Source organism: Acipenser ruthenus, chromosome 51 (genome assembly GCF_902713425.1).
Source record: "Acipenser ruthenus chromosome 51, fAciRut3.2 maternal haplotype, whole genome shotgun sequence".
In the NCBI taxonomy this organism is placed as follows: Eukaryota; Metazoa; Chordata; class Actinopteri; order Acipenseriformes; family Acipenseridae; genus Acipenser; species Acipenser ruthenus.
Window position 1 is genome coordinate 6,072,996 of NC_081239.1, and position 11,669 is coordinate 6,084,664.

Genomic DNA, 11,669 nt, shown 5'->3' on the forward strand with positions numbered 1-11,669 from the left:
CTATTTCCGCCTGTTTTTTTACTGTTGGATTTGTGGCTACACCTCTTTAACTATAAAGGTTACAGGTGCATGTCATACATGAAATGAATGTGCACACACCAGGCTTTCATAAACAAAGTGAATAGTGTGAGACTCACCTGTTCAATACTCCTCAAATTCAGAGCCTCAATATTCAGTAGCTCTGCTGGGGTCCTGCTCCTCAAATTCAGAGCCTCAATATTCAATAGCTGTTCTGGGGTCGTACTCCTCAAATTCAGAGCCTCAATATTCAGTAGCTCTGCTGGGGTCCTACTCCTCAAATTCAGAGCCTCAATATTCAGTAGCTCTGCTGGGGTCCTACTCCTCAAATTCAGGTCCTCAATATTCAGTAGCTCTGCTGGGGTCCTGCTCCTCAAATTCAGAGCCTCAATATTCAATAGCTCTGCTGGGGTCCTACTCCTCAAATTCAGAGCCTCAATATTCAGTAGCTCTGCTGGGGTCCTGCTCCTCAAATTCAGAGCCTCAATATTCAGTAGCTCTGCTGGGGTCCTACTCCTCAAATTCAGAGCCTCAATATTCAATAGCTCTGCTGGGGTCGTACTCCTCAAATTCAGAGCCTCAATATTCAGTAGCTCTGCTGGGGTCCTACTCCTCAAATTCAGAGCCTCAATATTCAGTAGCTCTGCTGGGGTCCTACTCCTCAAATTCAGGCCTCTCACTCTCAAGAGCATCAAATCTTGTAAAACGACGACACTGTTGTTTGCATCTGTAAATTTAAATCTATAGTGTTTATCATAATATCTGCGGGAAATGCATTATTTTTCAGAAATTGCACAAATGTGCTCTAATTACTTCGACGCAGGGTGTTTTAAAATGTTAGTAAAATGACAGTACGTAGACATGCATCTTATTTCAAGTGTCTGATTCATAAGATGCGAAACACTGAAACATGGATTCTTTTTCACTATGCTCTGTCGCTTGCCAGCTGTAAGGTGTTTTTTTTACAGTGTGAAATCGATAAATCTGAAGTGAACATTAATAATCATATTATAGTGGCGCAATAGCTTTCTGTTAAACCTCTAACTGCACTTTAACTTTGGCGGGGTTTGTTGGAATTGCCCACAATGGTGAATGTTCCTCTTACACCACCGCGTATGGGCATTGGGCGTATTGGGCAGCAGTGTGGAGTAGTGGTTAGGGCTCTGGACTCTTGACCGGAGGGTTGTGGGTTCAATCCCAGGTGGGGGACACTGCTGTTGTACCCTTGAGCAAAGTACTTTACCTAGATTGCTCCAGTAAAAACCCAACTGTATAAATGGGTAATTGTATGTAAAAATAATGTGATATCTGTATAATGTGAAATAATGTATAATGTGATACTTTGTAACAATTGTAAGTCGCCCTGGATAAGGGCGTCTGCTAAGAAATAAATAATAATAATAATAATAATAATAATGGTTAACGAGGTCTGGATACCTGTTTTTTCGTAAAGATTCCCTTTTCCCCCTTTTACCTAACATGTTTTTTTTGCTCACTGAATTGAATTTATGCACCAAACTGAGTGAGGTACACGCGGTCTGTGCTGAGGACGGGCCTTTCGAGGGTTTGGTGAAAATATATGAAACGTTTCCTGAGTTATAGTAATAAAAATGATAACAGTCCAGCATTTCTTATCTTAAAATGATGTGTCATAGATTAAAAAAACAATGTATATACAATCAACCTTGTTGTACTATTTTGCTAGAGTTACTGAGTTTGCACTCTTTGCATTAACGTGTCTAATACAATGTGGTGAAATGCAGCAGTCATGTATGGAACACCTCCACACAAGAGCTCTAGTTTATAATAAATATAAAAACTGTCTTCTCAAAAAGCAAAGAAATTCATTGCAGTAAACTATGTTAATGCAGCAGTTAGGGTTGAACTCATCGCCACAAAAGCAAGGGAACGTGGCATTAGTGTTCTTAACCCTAACTCTCCATTCCCACCCCACACAAGCAGCCAAAGGAACCAGACAACACAAGTAACTTCAGACTGCCATCATCAGGCAAGAGGTAGAACATGCAGCTCTTTCCAGATGACACAAGACACATCCATCATCCACTGGTGCTGCAGCAATGGATATACTAGGGATGGGAAGTTTAAATGTATAAACTCTACAAAGGTGGTTAAACGTTGAATAATATGCTAGATGTATAACCGGTCACGTGACAAATTTCACCAAACGCATACTTTATTTATGTATTCATTTTAGTAATTTATCATCATATACAGCAGTCCATCGCGTATCCAACTGCTGTGGTAAGGGTGGAAATTATAAAAGGGAAGGGGTTTGGCAATTGCCTCCAAGTAGTTTTTAGAATTGGTGCAATAGAAAGATTGACACTGGGGCTGGTTTTATTCTCAACACGTCTGTTCATGCTGTAGTGGGCAGTGATAGCTGTGCTCTGGTTTGTGCTGGGCAGTGATAGCTGTGCTCTGTGGTTTGCTGTGCAGTGATAGCTGTGCTCTGGGGTTTGCTGGGCAGTGATAGCTGTGTTCTGGGGTTTGTACTGGGCAGTGATAGCTGTGCTCTGGGGTTTGTGCTGTGCAGTGATAGCTGTGCTCTGGGGTTTGCTGGGCAGTGATAGCTGTGCTTTGGGGTTTGTGCTGGGCAGTGATAGCTGTGCTCTGGGGTTTGTGCTGTGCATTGATAGCTGTGTTCTGGGGTTTGTGCTGGGCAGTGATAGCTGTGCTCTGGTTTGTGCTGGGCAGTGATAGCTGTGCTCTGGGGATGTGCTGGGCAGTGATAGCTGTGCTCTGGTTTGTGCTGGGCAGTGATAGCTGTGCTCTGGGGATGTGCTGTGCAGTGATAGCTGTGCTCTGGGTTTTTAGCTGGGCAGTGATAGCTGTGTTCTGGGGTTTGTGCTGGGCAGTGATAGCTGTGCTCTGGTTTGTGCTGGGCAGTGATAGCTGTGCTCTGGGAATGTGCTGTGCAGTGATAGCTGTGCTCTGGGTTTTTAGCTGGGCAGTGATAGCTGTGTTCTGGGGTTTGTGCTGGGCAGTGATAGCTGTGCTCTGGGGTTTGCTGGGCAGTGATAGCTGTGCTCTGGGGTTTGTGCTGGGCAGTGATAGCTGTGTTCTGGGATTTGTGCTGGGCAGTGATAGCTGTGCTCTGGTTTGTGCTGGGCAGTGATAGCTGTGCTCTGGTTTGTGCTGGGCAGTGATAGCTGTGCTCTGGGGTTTGCTGTGCAGTGTTAGCTGTGCTCTGGTTTGTGCTGGGCAGTGATAGCTGTGCTCTGTGGTTTGTGCTGTGCAGTGATAGCTGTGCTCTGTGGTTTGTGCTGGGCAGTGATAGCTGTGTTCTGGGGTTTGTGCTGTGCAGTGATAGCGGTGCTCTGGGGTTTGTGCTGTGCAGTGATAGCTGTGCTCTGGGGTTTGCTGTGCAGTGATAGCTGTGCTCTGGGGTTTGTGCTGGGCAGTGATAGCTGTGCTCTGGTTTGTGCTGTGCAGTGATAGCTGTGCTCTGGGGATGTGCTGGGCAGTGATAGCTGTGCTCTGGGGTTTGTGCTGTGCAGTGATAGCTGTGCTCTGGGGTTTGTGCTGGGCAGTGATAGCTGTGCTCTGGTTTGTGCTGTGCAGTGATAGCTGTGCTCTGGGGTTTGTGCTGTGCAGTGATAGCTGTGCTCTGGGGTTTGCTGTGCAGTGATAGCTGTGCTCTGGGGTTTGCTGTGCAGTGATAGCTGTGTTCTGGGGTTTGCTGGGCAGTGATAGCTGTGCTCTGGGGTTTGTGCTGGGCAGTGATAGCTGTGCTCTGGGGTTTGTGCTGGGCAGTGATAGCTGTGCTCTGGGGTTTGTGCTGTGCAGTGATAGCTGTGCTCTGGGGTTTGCTGTGCAGTGATAGCTGTGCTCTGGGGTTTGCTGTGCAGTGATAGCTGTGCTCTGGGGTTTGCTGGGCAGTGATAGCTGTGCTCTGGTTTGTGCTGGGCAGTGATAGCTGTGCTCTGGTTTGTGCTGGGCAGTGATAGCTGTGCTCTGGGGTTTGCTGGGCAGTGATAGCTGTGCTCTGGGGATGTGCTGGGCAGTGATAGCTGTGCTCTGGGGTTTGTGCTGTGCAGTGATAGCTGTGCTCTGGGGTTTGTGCTGTGCAGTGATAGTGGTGCTCTGGTTTGTGCTGGGCAGTGATAGCTGTGCTCTGGTTTGTGCTGTGCAGTGATAGCTGTGCTCTGGGGTTTGTGCTGTGCAGTGATAGCTGTGCTCTGGGGTTTGTGCTGTGCAGTGATAGCTGTGCTCTGGGGTTTGTGCTGTGCAGTGATAGCTGTGTTCTGGGGTTTGTGCTGTGCAGTGATAGCGGTGCTCTGGGGTTTGTGCTGTGCAGTGATAGCTGTGCTCTGGGGTTTGCTGTGCAGTGATAGCTGTGCTCTGGGGTTTGTGCTGGGCAGTGATAGCTGTGCTCTGGTTTGTGCTGTGCAGTGATAGCTGTGCTCTGGGGATGTGCTGGGCAGTGATAGCTGTGCTCTGGGGTTTGTGCTGTGCAGTGATAGCTGTGCTCTGGGGTTTGTGCTGGGCAGTGATAGCTGTGCTCTGGTTTGTGCTGTGCAGTGATAGCTGTGCTCTGGGGTTTGTGCTGTGCAGTGATAGCTGTGCTCTGGGGTTTGCTGTGCAGTGATAGCTGTGCTCTGGGGTTTGCTGTGCAGTGATAGCTGTGTTCTGGGGTTTGCTGGGCAGTGATAGCTGTGCTCTGGGGTTTGTGCTGGGCAGTGATAGCTGTGCTCTGGGGTTTGTGCTGGGCAGTGATAGCTGTGCTCTGGGGTTTGTGCTGGGCAGTGATAGCTGTGCTCTGGGGTTTGCTGTGCAGTGATAGCTGTGCTCTGGGGTTTGCTGTGCAGTGATAGCTGTGCTCTGGGGTTTGCTGGGCAGTGATAGCTGTGCTCTGGTTTGTGCTGGGCAGTGATAGCTGTGCTCTGGTTTGTGCTGGGCAGTGATAGCTGTGCTCTGGGGTTTGCTGGGCAGTGATAGCTGTGCTCTGGGGATGTGCTGGGCAGTGATAGCTGTGCTCTGGGGTTTGTGCTGTGCAGTGATAGCTGTGCTCTGGGGTTTGTGCTGTGCAGTGATAGTGGTGCTCTGGTTTGTGCTGGGCAGTGATAGCTGTGCTCTGGTTTGTGCTGTGCAGTGATAGCTGTGCTCTGGGGTTTGTGCTGTGCAGTGATAGCTGTGCTCTGGGGTTTGTGCTGTGCAGTGATAGCTGTGCTCTGGGGTTTGTGCTGTGCAGTGATAGCTGTGCTCTGGGGTTTGTGCTGGGCAGTGATAGCTGTGCTCTGGGGTTTGTGCTGGGCAGTGATAGCTGTGCTCTTGGGTTTGTGCTGTGCAGTGATAGCTGTGCTCTGGGGTTTGCTGTGCAGTGATAGCTGTGCTCTGGGGTTTGCTGGGCAGTGATAGCTGTGCTCTGGTTTGTGCTGGGCAGTGATAGCTGTGCTCTGGTTTGTGCTGGGCAGTGATAGCTGTGCTCTGGGGTTTGCTGGGCAGTGATAGCTGTGCTCTGGGGATGTGCTGGGCAGTGATAGCTGTGCTCTGGGGTTTGTGCTGTGCAGTGATAGCTGTGCTCTGGGGTTTGTGCTGTGCAGTGATAGTGGTGCTCTGGTTTGTGCTGGGCAGTGATAGCTGTGCTCTGGTTTGTGCTGTGCAGTGATAGCTGTGCTCTGGGGTTTGTGCTGTGCAGTGATAGCTGTGCTCTGGGGTTTGTGCTGTGCAGTGATAGCTGTGCTCTGGGGTTTGTGCTGTGCAGTGATAGCTGTGCTCTGGGGTTTGTGCTGTGCAGTGATAGCTGTGCTCTGGGGTTTGTGCTGGGCAGTGATAGCTGTGCTCTGGGGTTTGTGCTGTGCAGTGATAGCTGTGCTCTGGGGTTTGCTGTGCAGTGATAGCTGTGCTCTGGGGTTTGCTGGGCAGTGATAGCTGTGCTCTGGGGTTTGCTGTGCAGTGATAGCTGTGCTCTGGGGTTTGTGCTGGGCAGTGATAGCTGTGCTCTGGGGTTTGTGCTGGGCAGTGATAGCTGTGCTCTTGGGTTTGTGCTGTGCAGTGATAGCTGTGCTCTGGGGTTTGCTGTGCAGTGATAGCTGTGCTCTGGGGTTTGCTGGGCAGTGATAGCTGTGCTCTGGTTTGTGCTGGGCAGTGATAGCTGTGCTCTGGTTTGTGCTGGGCAGTGATAGCTGTGCTCTGGGGTTTGTGCTGTGCAGTGATAGCTGTGCTCTGTGGTTTGTGCTGGGCAGTGATAGCTGTGTTCTGGGGTTTGTGCTGTGCAGTGATAGCTGTGCTCTGGGGTTTCAGCAGATTCAACACTTCCACAATCCTCACACCCATTAAACAATTCAACACTTACACAATCCAATTAAACAGTTTTATAATATTTATATTGCTGTTTTAAAGGCACAGTTGTTATAGAAATTTATAGGTTTAATCAATGTAAATATTTAAATTCAATTGCTTAAAATCAAAAACAGTATTGTTTCCAAGTATGAAACAGCAAACCATGTATAATAGAAGGTTACATTTTTGTAACTAGTTTCTTAAAAAAGTCTTTCATTTTTTATTTTCATGACAAGTTATAGAGTAAAAAAAAGTTTGGTGTTATTGCAAAGAATGAGTAGACCTGTTTAAAATTTTAAAACACTTGTAATTTTTAGATTTTCCTCCTTTTTGAGTTTTGAATGAATCATGTAAATCGAGCTAAATCTGTAAATTTCTTGTAATTTTTGCAAAAAATTGAGAAGGGTTCTAGAATTATTCTGGTGTTTTAATGGGTTTTTATCTCATTGTATTCTAGTAGTGTACTGCCCTGTAACACATGTAAGTCTCTTTGGATAAAGTCTGCCTAATAATAATAATAATAATAATAATAATAATAATAATAATAATAATAATAATAATAACCAGCCAAGGCAATGATCAATGTCCCACAACATGGCGTCTTGCAGACTGCTCTCACAAACGCAGTAATGATGCTGCCAGTATGTACATTATTTACTATTAAAATGTGCATTGTTTCAAAGAGATCCCTGTGCTCAGCGTTCCTGCCTAACTCTTTTTCTCTTTTCCTCTTCATGCTGCCACCCTGCTGTCCTGCTGTCCTCCTTTAACAACAGGTAAGTAAACTGGCCTTTATATTTTACTTTTCACAGGTATTCTATAAAGACTAACATATTATACATGTGCACTTAACCCTTTAAGGACGTCATTTTTTTGACTTACTGGGACACCATACTGCCGTGCAAGTTGGAAACGCATATCATTGCATTAGGGAGGGATTGGATTTCACTCTCTGATCTCTTATTTTTTTGCGTGACATCACTGAGACACGCATTTATGTTTTAAACGGGTGGTCAAATGATAAGAATCTTTGAATCTGATCGAACCTAAGCCAGTTCAGGTCTGAGTTGTAAGACATCATATCAGTAGAGAACAGATCGTAATACTTCATTTCTTTTTCTGTTTTCAGGACTGCCTTGTCCTGGTGAAAGCAAAGTTAGAAATATGGAGTCTGTTTACATTAAACAGGAGGAGGTTCTGGAGTTGGTACCTGTCTGCATTAAACAGGAGATGACTGAACTGGAGCCTGTCCACATGAAAGAAGAGACTGAACTGGAGCCTGTCCACATTAAAGAAGAGACTGAACTGGAGCCTGTCCACATTAAAGAAGAGACTGAACTGGAGCCTATCCACATGAAAGAAGAAGAGACTGAACTGGAGCCTGTCCACATTAAAGAGGAAGAGACTGAACTGGAGCCTGTCCACATTAAAGAGGAAGAGACTGAACTGGAGCCTGTCCACATTAAAGAAGAGACTGAACTGGAGCCTGTCCACATTAAAGAAGAGACTGAACTGGAGCCTGTCCACATGAAAGAAGAAGAGACTGAACTGGAGCCTGTCCACATTAAAGAGGAAGAGACTGAACTGGAGCCTGTCCACATTAAAGAGGAAGAGACTGAACTGGAGCCTGTCCACATTAAAGAAGAGACTGAACTGGAGCCTGTCCACATTAAAGAAGAGACTGAACTGGAGCCTGTCCACATGAAAGAAGAAGAGACTGAACTGGAGCCTGTTCACATTAAAGAAGAGCCTGAATTGGAGCCTGTTCACATTAAAGAAGAGGAGACTGAACTGGAGCCTGTCCACATTAAAGAAGAGGAGACTGAATTGGAGCCTGTTCAGATTAAAGAGGACGAGACTGAACTGCAGCCTGTCCACATTGAAGAGAAGTCTATTGGCTGCTTGTTTAAGGATACAGAAAAAATATCCCGGCCAAAGATATCACATCAATGTAATGAATGTGGGAAGAGTTTCAGCTGGCCAGGAAACCTAAAAACACACCAGCGAATTCACACTGGAGAGAAGCCATATCAATGTACTGAATGTGGGGAGAGCTTCAGTGCGTCAGGAGGCCTAAAAAGACACCTTCGATTTCACACTGGAGAGAAGCCATATCACTGTTTTAAATGTGGGAAAAGCTTCACTGAGAAAGGAACACTAAACAAACACCAGCGAATTCACACTGGAGAGAAGCCGTATCAATGTACTGAATGTGGAAAGAGCTTTAATGTGTCAGGAAGCCTAAAAAGACACCATCGATTTCACACTGGAGAGAAGCCATATCGCTGTTTTGAATGTGGGAAAAGCTTCACTGAGAAAGGAACACTAAACAAACACCAGCGAATTCACACTGGAGAGAAGCCGCATAAATGTACTGAATGTGGGAAGAGCTTTAATATGTTAGGAAGCCTAAAAAGACACCATCGATTTCACACTGGAGAGAAGCCATATTGCTGTTTTGAATGTGGGAAAAGCTTCACTGAGAAAGGTAAACTAAAAAATCACCAGAGAACTCACACTGGAGAGAAGCCGTATCACTGTACTGAATGTGGGGAGAGCTTCAGTCGGTTAGGAAACCTAAAAAGACACCAGCGAATTCACACTGGAGAGAAGCCATATCACTGTACTGAATGTGGGGAGAGCTTCAGTGAGTCAGGAAGCCTAAATAGACACCAACGCATTCACACTGAAGAAAAGCCGTATCACTGTGTTAAATGTGGGGAGAGCTTCAGTCAGTTAGGAAACCTAAAAAGACACCAGCGAATTCACACTGGAGCCAGCCTCCCTCCCCTCCCAGTCCCTCGCCTCTCCACCCTGCTTGCTTGAGTGTGTGGAGAGCTGACTGATTCCTTGTCTCTCTCTCACCCTGCAGTAAATGAAGGGGGTCTCCAGGAGTGAGAGCCAGCCTGAATCCAGAGACACTGAGAAGGGGAGCGTGTCAAACTGAAGGAGACAGACCCATTCTTTCAGAATGAACTGCATTGGAAATGAATCTCACTCATCATGCTGTGAGGATTTATGCCAAGCTTGTTTCTGTGAACACATTAAACAACGTTGCCGATAACACATCATATTTTTAAAATACCATTACTGTACCAGTGTCGGTGAGAAAAGAAGTAAATTATTTAAAAGAATCTAAAACTAAAACTCTCTTCATGGGTGTGGCAGCAGTGTGCCCTTCATATTACTAGAATGGCCTGTAAGCTATTGCACCAGTGCAAGCACAAGCTGAAACAACCTTTTTTTCTTTTTTTTTTTATTTCACGTGGTGCAAACTTTGCACTGGAGCAAGTGCTGTTTTGGGTTTGAATGAACTTGACTGCTTTGAGTGTTTAAAGGGCACATACAGACCTTTTATTTTATTGTGTTACATGTTCCCATGTGTTTACGTAAGGTGTTTATTGTTTTCATTTTTTTATACATTTTGACCACTTTTTTAAACTTTTAAATTGCTCGCTGCCTCAAGATGGCTTCCCATGTACCTGCATGGACCTCTCAGAACTACATTTCCCATCATCCTCCTGCTCACATATGTAACTGAGATGAATTTACCAGTGAGCAGGAGGATGATGGGAAATGTAGTTCTGAGAGGTCCTTGAGGCAGTGAATGCAATTTAAAAGTTTAAAAAAGTGGTCAAAATATAAAAATAAAACAACAAATTAAACAATATGCACACCTTCTGTAAGCAGTTGTAGACACATGGGAACATGCGACACAATCAAATAAAAAGGTCCTCATGCACCCTTTAAGTACTGAGAACCTCCAAGCTTGTTGTATACTGGAGCCCTGCTTCAATGCAGTGGGATTGAAATACAATTCCTATCATTTTTATTGTGTAAATTGCTGTGTGTGCAATTATGACAGACCCACAATATTAGAGCTGTATAAATATACTGTAAAGCATGAAAGGTTTGCAAGTAAAAGAGTCATAAAAGTTGCATTTACTCAAATCTGCAATACATACATGCTGCAACATTACCATTATTACTACATTCATAGTTATACAGTTTATGAATAATTGATATAAACAATCTGCAGAGTGAAGTTGCCTCAGACTGTTTGACAGTAACAGAGCTGGTGCTTTTGTGGAATCACCATTAGCTGTTTAATCCTTTGGGCAAAATATGGCTTGTTTGCTTGTATTTTGTATCAGTATGATATCATTAGAGTGACAATGCAGTACATCCAAAGGCAGGTTTAGTTATTTATAAAGGATTGCATTGACATTGAGTTTGAGTTCCTGTATTTTTTCCAGTATCTGTGTGTATAAAGGGCACATTATTATGTTTCCATTACCTCTGTATGTAAAAGGTTTCTCATTGTTTAAACTGTTAATGATTCCTGAGATACAGATCTGCAATGGAACTGAACAAACACAAGGGAGCCATTGAAAAAGGGGAAGATGCTGCTGTTTGTGGTGAATATTCCCTGAATATGATATTAATACATGAAAGTGTATTATAAATGTAACTGGACAGATTAATGAAATATGTGTCTTGAAGAAAAAGGGCTCCTTTCCTGCAGACACACTGAACTGTGTGACCCCTGAACTAGGTGAGCAGGGCTGGGTGGCATCTGGACTGGATTAGGCTGAAAGGACAGTTGAATTCTGTACAGATAATTCACAGCGGCAACAAGAAGCGGTTTGACGCGAGGAAGACATAATTGTAACACTATCACGTACAATTGAAATGTTAATTGTTTAGTTTGCACACCTTGTGTGTGAAATAACGTTTTAGTGAAACTTGATTAAGTAACTATAAGTAATCTATCTCATAGTTGGATGAAGAATGTATTTTAAAGTAATCTTGCTATATCGTTAAACAATTTACTATTAGTAAGCTTTAGTGTGATCTATTGTAAGATTGTCTGACCCATTTCAGTTTAGGCTGTATGTGTGTGTGTGAGTGTAAGCAGTGTCATATTTCACTGGCCCTGCTAGCTGCTTTAACGCAGGCTGAGAGCTTTGACTTTATGACTGTTATGCTTAGAAAACCAAGAGATTGACTTAATGACTTTTGTGATTTCTGTTAAATATTTGTGCTCTGAATACAATACTACTATTGATGAAACATTCCTTGTGTCTAGAGTGTGTATGTGGGTTCATAGTAAATCCTCAATCGTGTAAAACATCAAATAGGTTTTATAAGAGAACTAATCAATCTAGATAAAACTCTAAACTCTCAATTATAGAATTGTTCTTAGAGGCTTTGTGAAATGAGAAATGGGATTACCTCTGTGTCATGGAATTCCTTTGCTAGTGTATCATGATGTAAGCCCTGGAGTGTGGGCTCAGTCTTCATGAAATGAGAAATGGAATTCCTTTGCTAGTGTATCATGATGTAAG

The 11,669-nt window shown here is 44.4% G+C and overlaps 1 protein-coding gene across 4 annotated transcripts in view; it reads left to right on the plus strand.

Annotated features, from left to right (window-relative positions):
- The window catches only part of LOC131722737 (zinc finger protein 436-like), a 15,203-nt gene extending 5,432 nt beyond the window's left edge, over positions 1 to 9,771 (plus strand). For 2 of the 4 annotated variants that reach the window (XM_059015768.1, XM_059015769.1), the window contains exon 2: positions 7,451 to 9,770. In XM_059015768.1, the coding sequence (XP_058871751.1) occupies positions 7,486 to 9,147 (1,662 nt within the window). In that variant the 5' untranslated portion in view covers positions 7,451 to 7,485 and the 3' untranslated portion in view covers positions 9,148 to 9,770. Of the gene's footprint in view, positions 1 to 6,981; positions 7,098 to 7,450 lie in introns of those variants that run through there. The other 2 variants (XM_059015771.1, XM_059015770.1) reach the window with 2 other exon arrangements.
- Positions 9,772 to 11,669: the final 1,898 nt, after the last annotated feature.